Genomic DNA, 16572 nt, shown 5'->3' with positions numbered 1-16572 from the left:
AGATGATGATAAAAACAGATTAATAAAATCTGCACCAAAAAAAAAAAGCCACAGTGAAAGTGCTGCAGGTCTGAAAACACTTCTTAATGTCTAAGCACTTCAGTCTACAGAGATGGTGCTGAATAAAGTCTTTAAAATGGGAACTGACTCCTTTGCTGCTTTGTGCAAATGGGACTCAATTCTGATTTGGAGACTGCACTTATAAATGCCAATTAAGTAATGCAGAACAATAGCAATAATGTCACTGAAAATAAAGGCCTACTCTCCCCACCTCTCTCAGCAACCAGCCTTTGCTCCCCTCATCACCCATAGAGGGAAAGACAGGAGCATCCTGCTGATACCCCACCAGCAGTACCACGGACTCTTTGAGAGCAAAACAATTACTCTATTTTCTGAGGCAAGCATCATTCTCTTCTGATACCAGCAAACAGAAGTTGGATCCCAGTGCAACACTTCAGCATAAATTAACACAAACATCCACCACTATGCTTTATTACTCAAATTCACCTTATTGTCCGTGTCCTTCTTGCCAACTGCAGACTGCAAAGCATGAAGGAGGGCATCCACCAGGCCATCACACTCTCTCAGTCTTCTGCGTGCTTCTGCTCCATCTGAACTTACATTCCTGACAGGAGAGAGTTGAAAGAAAATTTAGCCCTGTAACCTTCACTACAAAGTTCAAGGTGCATTGATTTATACTACAATTATTAAGAACTCACCACCTTGGATGATAAATTAGGAAGCCAAACAGACTGACAAACCTACTAAACCTCAGTAAAGTATGGACAATGCACATCTGCAACTCTCAACCTGAACAAAAAGGAGAACACAATCCCAAAGGTGCCTACAAACACATTCTCTGCTTTGCTGTTGAGTCCAGGGACTCGCCTTAAAGCAGGCTGGAGTCCGCAGAGCAAAGAGCATGGAAACCAAAAATTTAATTTCCAAACTGAAAGATACTTTCCCCACCTCAGGAAAAACCTAAGGCACAAGATTGCTCAGCAGTACCATGGCCACAGAAACTGAAAAAGCTGTGTGCAGCAGATTCAGCACAAAGTCTGGATCAGTCACCTTTAGTAAAGAAAGGACAACAGTTTACATGGCTCTGAATTTCTCAAAACACTGCACAAGAGAATGGCACAGGTAGAAGTACTGAGACAGAATGGAAAGCTACTAGGAGTTGTTAAAAGTTACACTTATCAATGACTGCAGAAATTGTCATGGGGACTTTTGCTGCCTCCCCCCACCCCTGGCCCTTTCTTTAGGGGGAAAGTTATTCTTAATAGTGTTCACTGACCAAACCTGTATGGAAAACTTCCCAAAGCTGAAACACAGTAATTTTGACAGTAACACAGACATCCTTTCAACTTTCAGGTCTTTGAATCCCACAAAGCTGTGTAAGGTTACCTCTCAAAAGCTCAGGACACCATCATTACCTTCTGTTATCAGGAACTTGCAGTCAGTTTTTGCTTTTAACTAGAGGGACTGCCAATCTCCAAGTAATTAACAAATCAATCATGGTCCTCTCCTGTGTCCTGGTCATCTGGGCAGGCTGCTGTGTTAATTGGATAGCTAGGAAAACCCAGATTTTCTCAGAGACCTCTCAATTGTGAGCTGGTTGCTGTAACAGTACATTAATTTTCAATTAAGAACACAAATGAAATGCACAATAAACAAATTCTTTCCTCAAATCCTAACAGCTTCACCTCTAGCAATGGGTGATAGGAGTCAGGTAAAATAGATACTAAAATGGTTCCATACGATAGATGGAAGAGAATTCTACATGCTGCTTTCCCATCTCCAGTTGTACTAATCCTTTTGTACCAAAAACACAAATGTGAATTTTAATGCCACGTCTTTGTGAAACTGAAATTAGAATTAAAATTCTCAGGAGTTGTAACAGTAAGTGATAGCAGCTCCACCTTCAAGCACATCTATTAATGTGGAACACTACTTATTAAGCTTCAGGGTGACACAAATGCACCATAAATGGTCTTATCTGGAGTTGTGTATCACATTTTTTATCTCCTCATTAAGTCTCAGTGTTAAAATTCATAAGCAACATTTGCAGACTGAAGGCAGAACATCTCAACCTTCACACCTTCCCTATGGCCCATTCAGAATACACTTTTCTCTGGTTCATTTGTGCTATCACATTTGCACCACATTTGTTTTACATTGGTACAGTATTGTGTATCCTGCTTTCTTACTTTTTGATTAGTACTGAGGCTAATATCAAGATAGACATGGATATGGCTATGATTGAAAAAAAATTATAATATTGTATCAGCAAGAGTGTGGCCTGTTGATATCACTGTCTCTTCAACTATAGAAAAATTTACTGAAAATTATTGCCTCAAGAAAAATTCCCATATACATCACACATAAATAAGCATGAACACTCTGCAGGATCAAGTTAATAGCTAATTAATGCTATGACTAAAGTTATCCAGACATCAAACTTTGCAGTTTCAATGTTTTAACTAGCACATCACAAAATCTCATGCAGAAACATCTGCTCTATAAATACTCAGCTCTCAGGATTTTGTCAGTCCTCCCTCCTTGGGTAATGAGCTTCCTGCAGCCCCTGGGATTTATCTACCATGAAGAACAAACCCCATTTCCTTGTCTGTAACTGTACCCCAGGCCTAAGGGAGAGTTCAGCTCCCACTCTATCCCAGCAGACCAGGCAGATCTCAGACAGATGAAGCCCAAGGAGACCAGCAATTGCATCATGAGTCTGCTCCTCCTGCTGCTCCAAACACTGCCTGAAGATCTCACAAACCCTATGGAAATATGTGTATTTCAGATCCATGTGAGACACCTCTAAGCTCTAAACTAAAGTGGGCCCTATGAAAATGATGACAGTGTGCTTTGACTAAGTTCTCATCTGGCAGTCCCAGAAGTGCTGCCAGGTTTGGTTTCCATGATCCAGAGCCACCTTCACAAGTCTATCAACCCAAGAAAATGCCAGGTGGCATTTCTGTCATGGGTTAAGATTCCACCATCCACGTCCTTAAAAAGCATCACCTGGTAGTCATTGATCAAATTCATCTTGGATCTTCAGGAAGGGCTGGAGAATGAAAACAAAAGGGATGGACATGGAGAGCTGCTGCTGGCATTGGTCATGAAAAAGGACAGAAACTGCCATTGAATAATCAACCTGATAGTGCACTCCACTGACAGCATTCAGGAAAAATCTCTTCCCTTTTCACATCTGCACTGGGATTGTTCTGCATCTTACATCTGTTAAACGTGATAGAATGAAAGATATAACCAAACCATCATCCAAAGAAGTTTTCTAAGCAAGGTTTCTGAACATCCTTCTTCCAATACTGATGGAAATCAGCAAACATGACTGATTCCAGCAGTTAACAGAAGATTTGCAGTCACCTTACACAGGGCAACACTCCACAGAAGGAATGCACAATCTTACCCAGACCAGAAACTCTGCAATGGAGATATGTAGCATATGGCATCCAGACATGGAGAAAGTAGAGAGCTTTGCTTGTCATTTAACTTTTCTACACATTAGACAAGTATGGCTTCACACCAGAAGTAATTCTTCAGGGGATGGAGTGTTTCACACAAGACACCAAACAAAAAGGCAGCTGAGACCCCAGCTGAGGTGCTGCTAACTATGTTACTTAGGAGACAGGCTGCCATGCAAGAACTGAAATGCAACAAGATTTTGCAATTAAACAAATGATCTCACTGACTTGCTTGCTGGGGGGCAAATTAATATTAAAAACCTCTGTAGATATAAGTCAAAGCTACTTATTGAAGTTTGAACAACTCCGCAGGGCTTTTGAGGCACTAATGATGGGCAAATATCCTGCTACAGATGAAAATAAAGTTGACTGCCTATTCAGAAGGGTGGGAATGGTGAGGGGGGACTACCCAAACTATTTTTACACAAACCAGTGACAAATGAGACCTGCCATTCATCCCCAGTGCTCTGCACAGTCTGCTTCCCTTGCCTTGTCTCTTCACCCCGAGGAAGGTCTCTGCTGCTTTCCCTGACTGTCCTGCTTTTTAATACTTTTCCAAGAGTTTATGAAATGACAAATGTATTTTAAAAACAGAATTGTCCTTCTTACGTAACAATGCTACAGGTAATAGAAACTTTCAGTGTGCTTCCTGTATAAATATGCACAGTCTGAAGAGCAATTTTAGAAATAGAACATGGAATTACTGCCCATGTGACTCCAGGTATATAGGAAAGAAACCAACTGGATGACTGATTTTATGTAAAACAGTAAAGCACAAATCTCATTCTGGAGATTTTAAATCTCCAGCCTTTATCTAGAAAAAGCAACCTGGATTTTTCCTCAAATTCTTAGAGTCCAGACTGTGGCCAGGACTAATGAAAGAGAATTTGTAAGGATGTTGCAATATATGCTTTCCCTAGGAAAAAAACCAAACCAAAACAATGAAACAAAGAAGCACTAAGCAAATGTTAAATAGAAGTAAATATGAGCATAGAAACTCGACAGGCTAGGAATGCAGTCTATTGCTATTAAAGACTTCAGAGAATGGGGGGGTGAGTGCATGGAGAAATCTGTTCACGCCTTAGATAAGGTTATCATTATCACCAAAGAGTTGTCTTAATAATATGCAATTCTGAATGCTACATTTACATCTGCAGAACAGAGCTGGCATTCATCACCTCTAGGAGAGGTGAGCTGTTACTACTGTCTGTGCCACAAACCAGAATTATCTTCAAGAGAAATGGCTTAAAAGTAATTAAGTACAGGGTACTTAATGTGCAGTCTTTCAATGCAGTCATGTGGCAGTGCTCACTCTGTGCTCTCCCTAACCATTTGACACAGTGGAGATGAGAAGAGCTTTTGGATTTTCTTTTTAATGATGAAGAGAAACTTGAAAATAGAGGCAGAGACACCTTCTTCTCTGAAAATTAAAACTGTATTTCCAGGACTGTTGTGTCTGTCACTTGGCTGGAGAGCACCACCAGTTGCTATCCCACAGTGCTGCAGATGAAGCCAAGGCAGAGTGTTACTGAACACTCACCCTCCTGCCTCCGTTCAGCAGGTGCAAAAAGCACTTTGTTTAGAGATCTAGCTGGGAATGAAGACAACAGCTTGGAGACTTGGCTTTTTAAGACACCCTCTTAGTAACACTTTCACCTTTCCCTAGAAAATTCACGGCTGAGAGCTGAAGCCGAGAAAGTGACGAGCTCTTTCCAACCCTGACCAGCACCATCACAGAGGCTTCCGTGTCCAGATCTGTCCAGATACTGAGTTTTGCATACTTCAGCTGATAAAAGACTACCAGCTTCTCACAACTCTAGCTTAAAATATATTAGTTGTTCTGTCCACCTACTCCGGCAGCAGAACCCGTCCTATACAAACATCATTCCATCCACACACACTGCTTCACAATAAAGAAATTTCTATTTGGATGCCAGCCAAAGAAAATGGATCAATAATGGTTGTAGTAAATGAACTCTATTTCCAAGTGTATTTCTAGGTCTGCTATGTCTCAAAGGAGGAATACACAACATTTAAAAAGCATTCCATCATTTCATGCAGAAATAGAATGGATTCCATACTTCAGTTCACATCAAGTAGCAGAAAGTTTAGTTGGTATTAAAGTTCATTGTTCTGAAAACACTAGAGAAAAAAAAAAGAAGCTGCCTGTGACACAAAGACAGCCTGATCCAGGCAGCTCTGGTCAGAGGGCCCTGTACAGCACAATGCAGTTTGGCAGCAGAGAATAGGGTAAAGAAAGCAGAAAGAAGCCAAAGTCCAAATTAAATGTACAGAAAGCCAAAGGAGCTCTACTGATGCTGATTTAGGCAGGGAACAGCTCGGTAGTAGCTGTTCAGATCCCACTGGACACTGCTGCTCCACTCCAGCATTCACCAACCACTTACAGCCCAGAGAGAAGCAGCAGAGCAGCCCCAGTTTCTTTGCATGCAAACCCTTCCACCTATTTAAATGAAGTGGTTGGTTTTGCTTAATCAACCAAATGCTCAAGAGGACATAGCAAAAGCCACCCCTGAAAAAGGGCTTCAGGAGCTCAGCCTGTGCTCCAGCAACAGTGGCACAGAGCAAGAGATCTACAGGGCACCCCATCACACCTCATATCCATGTCTGGACTGCCCACGAGAGCTCTCTGGAACAGGCTGGGGCTCAAGAGTGCGGTTAACAAAGGATGGACTTGACATCTGTATCTCGTTATGTGTGGCATTCTATACCCAAAACACCCTGCAATGCCTTTTCAGTAAAATGCTGACTGGTGACCTCCTGTATGACCTACTTGGAAGGCCTTAGCTTGCTCTCCTGTAATGCAAAATGATGCAGAAACACACTGCACGAGAATTTCACGATGCCCAGCAGTTACTTAGCTGCCGAATTATTCAAGTCTCTGCCTGGAGGAAACGCCAAGGGGCTCTGCTTGCTTGATCACACATGCTTGCTGCCATGACAAAGAATCTCAAAAATACAGAAAGGAGGTGGTACTAATCTAACAAAGGATCAGGGCTCACAAGCCTTCCAAAGCAGACTACGTCCATTAGAGTGACTGCAGGGAGCTGCAGCCCTGCTCTTCACCCTATCACAGCAACAGACATTTTTGTAGATTCCCTCTCCTGAAAGCCAAGGGAAGAGGGACCTAGATTCATTCCTAAGTAATGACAGAAGGCAGTAAGCAAGTGCACAACTTTAAATTTATACCTCAAGATATGATTGTAAAGCATTATGGTTGCATGTAACTAGGTTATGTCTCTGCTGCTAAAATCTATGCATAATTTATTTATATTACAAGCTAAACATCAGGAACTGTCAGGAGGAACCCTAACAGCTCCTTACTAGCATGAATTAAGCTCTCTGCTCATCATATAAGCCCCAGGACAGCCATATGCTGTGATCCTGCACAGTATCAGTAAGCTAATTAAGAAACTGCCTTCACTCACTCCTCTCTTTTGTGTGAGTTTTTAATTTGAGTTGATTTTTTCCAGTCTGGGTTGGGCAGATAAAAGCTTCTCCCTTTTCGTGCTACTTGCTGCCTCCAAAGTCAAGATTCACAGGCAAATTCTGGTTCTGTTTTTATCTCTTACTGGAACTATTCCTTCTCTGAAAGTCCACTTCAAAAGCACCTGCTGCACACCAAAGACTGACAGTATTATTAGCCCCAGTACCTGGAGCATCAATCTCCCAAGGGCTGCACCCACAATGAACATGACACAAGCCCAGCAGCCTCCGAGCACTGCAGGTGAGTGAGGAACAGAGATGGCAGCATCTGCCCTCAGCTCCCCTGGGTGGGACAGCAAAGCATTAACCTTTGGGAGGAGCCCTCTCCAGATAGTCTTGGTCAAATACCTGCTCTGCAAAAGCACAGGAAAGGCTTACTTGAACTAGGATAGGAGAACAGAGTAAGAGAGAACATTAAACAAATGACTTTGTCCAAGAACCTTTTTGGAGTTGGGGAGAAGTGTAGCTGTGGAGGAGGGCTCTCTACTAATGCAAATTTGCTGCTGATAAAAAAAGAGGGAAATGTGACTTTTCAGGTGCTAGCCTTTAGTTTCTACCTTCTCTGTTCTGCCATGCTTCAGCGAGCAAAGCTCCTTTGACACCAAGGGCAGCTCATCTGGCAGCAGCATCACCTTGTGCCTCACCTCCCGCGCCCTGCTCCGCGCTGGGCGGCACTTCCAGGTCACAGCTTTGCACTTCAGAGCCTTCTCACCTCCGCAGCTGGACATGAAGGCTGCCTCCAGCATGTCAGTGCACACAGGACAAATATTAGGTGACTGTCACCACATACTATTATCATGCCTGCAGGATCTGAAGATGGAAGGAGCTTGAAAGTAATGCATTTTGAAAGCTCTAATTCCCAGACCCTTTTCTTCAGAGAAAAGCCACGCATTAATAATTAATAAGAAAGGAGGGCATAAGAACCTGGTTTTGACAACTTTAGCTCTATTTGTTCCTGAAATTCAGCACATAGAGATGGGTAAACAGGCACACCAACATCACTGATACACTCAATACAGTGTATTTGGGGGAAAGCAAGAGACCTTTTCTACCCAAACAAGAGCACACGCTGCTTGACAAATCTTCCTTACTTCCACATGCCTCAGACACCCACGTTTCTGCTGCAGTCAGTGTGTGCAGGGCATGTCTGGGTACACACGTGTTACAAAAAGAGAAAGACATGAGGATTCACTCACAGCATTACCTGTGACTGAAACACTGCAAGTGACATCTGCAGGATAAGATGTACAGGTATGTATCATAATGCTCTTTCTCCTCAGAAAAAGGCTTAGAACACTTGCATACAAAAATGATTGGACACACCCCAAGTATTTCTGATTCACCACCAAGCTCTTGCAGTCATCCTTCTTCCTCTGAAGTACCTAAAGGGAGCCTGCAGATACTTTTACACTATTTCCCAGCCTGGTGGAGTATGTTTCTGGTTCTGAATCTATAGAGTCCTTATGCCATGTCTTGGAATATTGTATCTCACATTTACCAAACCTCCCAGGTTTTGATTCCATGGGACCAAACTCTTAATTTATATCTGCAGGAATTGCTTATTCCCAGTTGATGTCTTTAGGATGAACCATTTCAAAATCCTTGAACTACTGGTATTTACAGCAACTTCAGAGGAAGGTGAGGTGCCAGTCCCACATTAAAGACAGAAGAATGAAGATCAGTCAAGTCTAGATCCTCTAAGGCACTTAGCAGCCTTAACCTCAGCAAAGCCAGGAGACAGGGCTATTAAAAATTAGACCACAAAACGGTTTATACCATTAATCTTGCCTGTAATTATGTCAGTGCAGTAGCACAACAGCAAATAAATCCACACTTCTCCAGCCACCAGGTTGTCCCTTCCCTTCTCAGGGGCTGATGTTGCACAAGCTGTTATGTGCACTCTGCAGCTGAAGAATGAATGTTTTTAGGGAAAGTCAGGTGAGTGCAGTTTGTTTGTGTTCACACACCTTGGCCAGGGCTCTGAACCCTGAGGATATCTGTGAATGCGAATTTCTGTGTACTTGGAGAACTGACAAAAAATGCTGCAACCACAGATGGTACCCCTGGAAGAAGGAGCACTTTGCATCTGTTTGCTATGCAAATTAATTCATTTAACATTTGTTGACAGCAAGTCAGTTTAGCACAGGAATCACGCTAGAAAGTTGGCAATTTAGGAACTAAGTTCTACTCTGTCCTCTTATAAGTGAAAAAATCCAAGAGAGAATTAAAAGTAATTAGGCAGAAAACAGCAATTAAGCCCAGAATTAATTTAATTTTTAAACCACTAAAATCCTTGCTGCTTTCAGAGAACTAGGAATCATGGTAGGTATCTCCACAGAAAACTAACAAGATGATGTGACTGCAACAGTGCTCTGACCCACAGCAACTTTCCTCCAAAGCAGAGGAGCATCTTAGGAGAAACCAGGGGGCCCAGGAAAGGTCTCTGGTACTGCCTGGGTGTTCATGAACTACAGATCCATCTTTCATACAAGAGCTCAACTCAAGCTGTTCTCCTACAGCACCTCAATGTCTGGGTAAAAGTTGTAGGAAGGATCATGAAATAGCCTCATGAAGATGCACCATATCATTCCACTATTTCACCAGGAGTGCAATTTGAAGACAAATGCTTCTGGATTGCAAATCCCAGTAGGGATTTAAGTGTTTAAAGAAAAAAAAGAAAGGCAGTAACTGGAAGAGACAGTCTCCATTCTCCACATACGTAAAAGAATAAAACACAATGTGAAGACATAAAATTTGTATTGTAAATGAAATGAAGGAACATCTGTGCATACTTAATGATTCTCCTACAGTAAGCAAATGTCTCCCTTACTTCTTCCTGAGTCCAACTGCTTCATAACCAAAAATCCACTTTGCTTTGTTTTTTACTGTTCCTTTCCAGATTTCTACCTCACATGTTTCTTTTATCAGCTTTAACAAAATGTAAGAATACCCCTGTTTTATAAAATTACACCCAAGGCAGCATCCCTCACAAGCCTCGTGACCATCTTCAGCAGTAAAATGATTATGGATATTCAGATCTAGTCATTATACTGAGTCTGCCCTTAGAAATACAACAATATAAGAGGAAGCACCCTTCCCCTGATCTCAGGATGAGAAGGAAGACAAAATTATCATCATCTGCACTAGTTCCTGAAAACTTCAGTGGTCAAGATTACAAAAGAGCATCCAATAAATTTCATTATCAGATCATACCTTGCAAATTGGATATGCTGCCAAGTTTCCAAAGGGGAATACAGGACTCCCCCAAACATTTCTATGAACACAGTTTTTGGCAAGTCAAGTGCAGACTGAGATGGCACACAGAACCCACCAGCCATGTTCCAGATGATTCCAGGATTCAAAATATTCCTTCAACGGGCACAACCACAGGAGAGGGCTTGACTTGACTATAGACCCTCACCAGTAGCCTTTTCCTCCCTGGATTCCCACTGGCTCTTCTGTGTGTGTATAGTCAGCTACAGTAGTTTGGAATGGACACCACTGAGTGTCCCAGCTAATCCCAAAATGAAATGGCAAAGCACCTTTCTTGAATGGCTTTCTTGATGATAAACTGTGAGCAGCTTCTCTGATTTCCAGCTTGTAAATTATCAGGTCCAATGTTTTTCAGTATCAGTCACAGATAAAGAGCAGGTCCTTTGCTGGGTGCAAGCCCTGTGGCCACACAATCCAAAATCAGTACCCAGCATCACAGAGGGCATTTTGTTACTTCAGCAAGTGGGTAAATCAGGGCTATAGAAAGTCAGTAAGCCACCTCAGCTCCAGCCAAGGGCAGAGTGCATGGGTCACGGCTCTTATCTTGTAAGTTAATTCCCAGCCCTGGTGCAGGTACAGATCTCTGCTCAGGTATTGGCCCCAGTTACTGACCCTGCAGCTGAAGCATCCTTCCATCCCACACATGCCTGCCACACCACACCATTCCTGCTGTTAATGCAGCTCTTCAACCACCCTCAGGCAGTGGGCCAAGGTGACTGCAGGATACAGCTCACCCTGACCTACTCAGAGCTGCACACACACCAGCACATGAACCCCACAAGCTCAGGAGGAGGGACAGACACAAGTTACACAGAGGAAAATGGGTAAGACTGAAAAGGAAAGTAGGATGAACCAGGAATGGAAGAAGAGGTAAAAGCAAATAATTGTAGTATGGGGTTTTTTAATTACTTGTTTTTAATTATTTTGAAATTAGTGTTTCCATGGCTCCACATTATCAAAGGAGAAACCTAGATTAAGAACAAAGTAAAGATGAGTAAGCAGTGTTTAAAAAAAAGAGCAAGTAATAATTAACTGGCAGTTCATGCTGTGAATCACTGAGTTTGAAACAAACTCACCCACATCTGTTGATAAACTTCATTAACTGAAAAAATGATACTGAAATGAATGCCATCCTGCATGCACAATGCCTGTCTTCTGCTTAGATACCTAAACTGCAGGGACATCTGAAACCTCAGAAGCTCAGAGATTGTTTCAGTTATTTTGGGAGACAACACAGCTCACATCTGAGGCTCACTTCCGAAGGGGACAAAGGGAGGTTGGCACATCATCAAGAGGCCTAACCTCCCAATTAAGTATCAAACTGGTGAACAGTTTGCAGCCTGCAATAAGCTCCATTCGTGGAAAATTGAATTTCTAGGACCAGTTACTGTGTCAATGAAAGAAGCGTAGGCAAAGGGGTTTTTAAACACTGATGTCTGTCAGACAGATGGCTGCAACAATTTATTCTCTGTTGGTGTTAACTATCACATCTTGCTGCTTTTAAAGATGAGCTGCAGAGGATTTCAAACACACAACACAAAATAATTTCCAACAGTTTTACTGTTAATTACTTTTGATATGTCCATTTAGACCCCTAGATCTGGAAGCACTCTACAAAAGGTGTGTGTAATATCTCTGACATGGGAACAGGATACACAATCAGTTGAAAGACAGCTCACAACCCACCTGCTCCTGCACTCACTACCTCACTGTATGAGGTGGGGAGACAGCAGGGCAGTTCCCCCCAGCTGCTGTCTCCATGGCTCAGCAGACATGGACAGATTACATCTTCCAGACTACCTTTCCCTGCTCTTACATCCCCATCTACCTTAGGCAGCCTCACTCAAGCACAAGATCACCTCGCCCTGCATCTGATGGAAGTTTCCAATTTTCACAAGGAAGCACATAGTCCCTCCTGACTATGAGAGCAGAGACGAAAGGACTGAAAGACATCTCCCCCCTCAACAGCAGAAGCAGCCACCATGGGTGCTGGCCTCATGCATTTCAGGGTGCATCAGGACCGCTCTGAAATACCAGAAGTTTAAATTCTCTAACATCTCAGTACTATGTTTCACACCCTTCTTCACAGGCTTTAAGAATACAATGTCCAAAAGGGCACAAACTTCTCAGTTTCCTGTAAAACCAATGCCTTACTTTAAATTAAAAAAAAAATAATAAAACAAACCGAACAACAAAAAACCCCACAAAAACTCAAACCCACCCAATCAACAAATCAAAAGATAACCTGGAATACAGAAGTTTGAGTGGATCCACACACCAATTTTATGATGTGGATTAGGCTAGTCTTCTAGTGACCAATTTATTGTCTACACTTAGTACAGAATCTCATATTTATTGAGATAATCCTTTTATTTCCTCACCATGACTAACTTTCTCTTGCAGAACACCCTTAGAAAGGCGACACTAGTAAGTAAAAACCTATGATGTCAGGAGTCTGCTTAAAGGACCTCAGCTTCCAGTGGGACTGCAAATAATTTCAGCAATGGGCCCTTCCAGAACACTTTTCATTACTTTCTTCATTTGTGAAGTTGCTTGGGGGAAATAGTTATTGCAATTTAGAGACCACAAGTCCAAGAAACAGAAATGAAACAACTTCTGAAGATGCATTTATCAGTAGAAATCTAACAGGATTACACTTAAGAGCAACAGAATGTATAATGCCAAATCTTTATTAGTTTTATTCAAAGTAACTGACTTCATCACAAAGCTGAAGAATCTGAACTAAGTATAACTTTTTTCTCAAAAGAAAAGCAAAATGAGACCGATTGTATTTTGAGAACATTGGTTCTTCAGACTGCATTAGGACTCCTCCTGACTCCAGCTTTTAGCGTGGACTATCCTGCTCTCAAGGTGCTTTCAGAATTGCAAACACAATATGAAACCAGAAAAGGCTCCTTTGAAAGCCATTTTAGAAGGAATACTTAGAATCCTAAATAGTCAGTAGCTGAAATTCTTCACTAAAAAACCCCCGAGAAACGCTGGGAAGAAGCAGCCTTACCGCAAGCAGCCAGAGGTGTTCTTGAACACTGTGCTCCACTCGGCATCGCGCGGCTTGGAGTCCTCGTTGGGCTCGCTCTCCCAGCCCGAGTGGGGGATGATCACCTCGTTGGTCAGCGTCTGCAGACCGTGGTTGATGATGACCATCTTCAGGGGCTCGTAGGAGGACAAATTCCACAGGGTGCCTGCAGTGGATTATTAAATAACCAGAGTGTAACAACTCTATTAAATCTGTAGGTTAAATGGAATCATAGGATTCATGGAGAAGTGCTTGAAGGTTAAATCATAAAACTAAACAAGAAGGCAAAGCAACTTGATGAGATGCCAGACCAGAACCAGCTTAGGGAAAATCCCACAGCTTCTTCAACAAAGCAGGGAAGCACTTTTATCAAGACATGGATATTGTTGAACTCATCAAGCCCTACACAGAGTACATAAAAGTGATGTACTATTGGAGATTAATAGGATTTTTCTGCTGTATACAAATTATGTTCCACTTTCAAGTCTAACTATGCCTCAAAAAGTAAAAAATCATCCTGTGAAGTGAAGTATATTGAGCAAGTCCTCGGAGAGATGAATTCTGGAGGATCACTGATCTTATGCTTATCTTCTGCACAAGATGATATTTCATTCAAGTCTCTGCTCTATTATTTCCTTTCACATTTTCCTGTCACAAGCAATATCTGTGTTCAAATCTCCTGGTGCCACAAGCATATGATTTCTTGAAGAAGCTGGAAACCAGAACTCCACTGTCTTTTCTTTTTTACCTCAATTATGAGCCAAAGCAGACAGAAGTCAAACATCAAAACAGAATAACAGAACAACAGCTTTAGAGCTGCAAAATACCCAGTGTTAGATAAGTGATACAGCCTCCCAGCAGACCTGTATCACTGTCCTGACAGTTATTATTCATCAGAGTAGGACTAAAACAGAACACTCACTTCAGAGAGAATTTCTGCATAGACCCAGCCTGGTACCATCTGAGAACTGCCAGTAACAACACTTGGAGGGAGCCAGACACACGCTTTTGGTCTCCAAGGAAAAGTGTGAGTTCTAGTGAAATTTCAGACAGCCCAAACAGAAAACTCAGATTCCCCAAAGCACACAAGGAATCTTTCCTAAACGGATTGAATATCAACCTGAGGCTCCCTGTGTTACTGTGACTATGAACTTGCATATGTTACAGTGCAAACTAAATCTCTATCTCATTGTATATACACCTAAAAAGCACAACAGAACAACAAAAATCCAACCTTTTGTTTCAGCCACTTTCAATCTCCCCGAGTTTTAAAATCTGTAATTTTCAAGCTTTAAAGGTAACTGGGAAAATGCTTTGCATCTATTACCATGTGGCACAGCCTGACATGGGGACTTGCAGGAGCCTAGCAGTGACTGGATACAGAACAACAATTAATAAAGAAACTCAGGCAGACAACAGAATGAACATCATAATGTTTTCCTGCAGTCTTTTTTCTCTCAAGTGATACAAAAATAACACCCTTTTGGTCCACTGGCCTTGCCACTTACATATAGTGTATGAGATTTTTATAGCCCTATTTTAGCTTTCAAACAAGATTGTGTAGGTAAAATACAAATCTTATCTTTGCACCTATTACAATAAATCACCATTTTTCACTGCAAAACAACATGTGTTGAAGAATAAGAAAAAAGCAAAACTAAGCAGAAAGGGCTAATTGGCTGCATTTTGTTATCAAAGAAAGCCTTTACATCTCATAACAAACTGGCTCAAAAATATACAACATACAAAAAACAAAAGCAAGTCAATAGTTATAATAAGACTAAAAAATGGACATATAAGCTACCATGTTAACTTTAGCTATTTTACTAGACTGTCTTTTTTCAGTTATGTAAACTAAGTTCTTAAGCATGTCAGATTCATTAATATAAAAATAGTAAGTACAATAAAATCCCTAAATGCATGGTTGGCTCAGGACTTGAAAATTCAAATTCTAAATCTGAAGAGCCGGGATTGAATGAAATGGATGAATCCCTGGAAATTATACAGGATAATCATCTCTGGAGCAAATCTAGGTTCAAATTGAGACTAGTGGGTGAAGAGCACCCTGGTTCTGGAGGTTCCCTCTCAGGACCAGAAATGGAGCATAGGGTGGGTATTTGCAGCGGTCAAAACCCCATGAGAAAAGATGACATCAGCCCAGGAACCCACTACAGGGCTCCTAAGGATCCTGCTCTTCTGAAACTGCAAAATATTTCATCTGGAAGCACTGCTGCGATGGGGAACAGCTAAGCTTTAGAATCTGACAGCCCTTCAATTTGAAAAGCTCTTTCCTGCACGCACATGCTGCTCGTGCACCCAAAATGAGAGTCTGCTTCTTCCCCTTTCCTGGAGTAGTGACAAATACCTCTAGAGTGGAACTGCAAAGGCAAATCTTACTGCTTAAGAAAAGTAAGGCAGATATCTACGTAAAAAGTCAAAAACACCTAGAAAATTTCCAAGAACTCTAATATTACAAGACGGTATAAGAGTTTTCCAATGCTCAAACCTTTCACTTGTTTTAAGACTTAAGAGATTTGTGTCTAGACTTGAACACCTTTAACCACAGTGTGTAAAATAGAATCATCACCTCCAACTCCTCCTTTATTCTCATTTACCAGAGGTTATTTCAAGAGATTAATGCAAGTGTGGATTCAATAGAGTTCCGACTGGACTAACCTGCAGCACTCACCTGCCCATTTACTACCAGTTTTAATTCTGTAACTCCACCCTGACCAAGAGAACCACCTGCCCCTATGGAAGCAGCTCCTCTACATACACAGAATTCTTATTAAAGGGCTGGCTGCAACTTATGCAACAAACTATGTAGGGCAAACACAATTTCACTGTAAATCTCAGTGAGTGACTACAGACAAAGGGAACTGGAGTTACAGAGAACACCTTTCAACTATCCTCTCTGACAAAAACTCCCCCAGCATTTTGCAAGCTTTCAATGTCTCATCTGCCTCCCATCTCTCAAATTTTTCATACAAAACAAACTGAAGAAGAATAAAATACACCCTTACTTACTAAAAGAAAAAGAAAACCAAAAAAATCAATACAAACTCTTCAAATTATTCAAAATGTCAAAGCACTTAAATTTATACCATTCTCTCCTTGATGGTTGCATAAGGAAATGCAAAATAATCCCTCTGCTGCAAACAGCAATTAGTAAAGGGAAAATGCACAGCACTTAAGAGAAATGTAGCACAAGATAAATAGAGGTGAGGGAGTCCTGGGGTTCTAAAGACAGAGAAAAAACTTCAGGTT

At 41.6% G+C, this 16572-nt stretch overlaps 1 protein-coding gene across 4 annotated transcripts in view; it reads right to left on the bottom strand.

Moving 5' to 3' along the window:
• The window catches only part of ARVCF (ARVCF delta catenin family member), a 244260-nt gene that overhangs the window by 47276 nt on the left and 180412 nt on the right, over positions 1–16572 (bottom strand). For all 4 annotated transcript variants that reach the window (XM_056504005.1, XM_056504007.1, XM_056504006.1 and 1 more), the window contains 2 exons: positions 13288–13471; positions 508–625 (listed from right to left, as the gene is read on the bottom strand). In XM_056504005.1, the coding sequence (XP_056359980.1) occupies positions 508–625; positions 13288–13471 (302 nt within the window). The remainder of the gene's footprint in view (positions 1–507; positions 626–13287; positions 13472–16572) is intronic.

The sequence above is a fragment of the Oenanthe melanoleuca genome, chromosome 15 (assembly GCF_029582105.1).
Source record: "Oenanthe melanoleuca isolate GR-GAL-2019-014 chromosome 15, OMel1.0, whole genome shotgun sequence".
In the NCBI taxonomy this organism is placed as follows: Eukaryota; Metazoa; Chordata; class Aves; order Passeriformes; family Muscicapidae; genus Oenanthe; species Oenanthe melanoleuca.
Note: the sequence above shows the minus strand (reverse complement) of the source record. Positions and strands in the feature narration are given on the sequence as shown.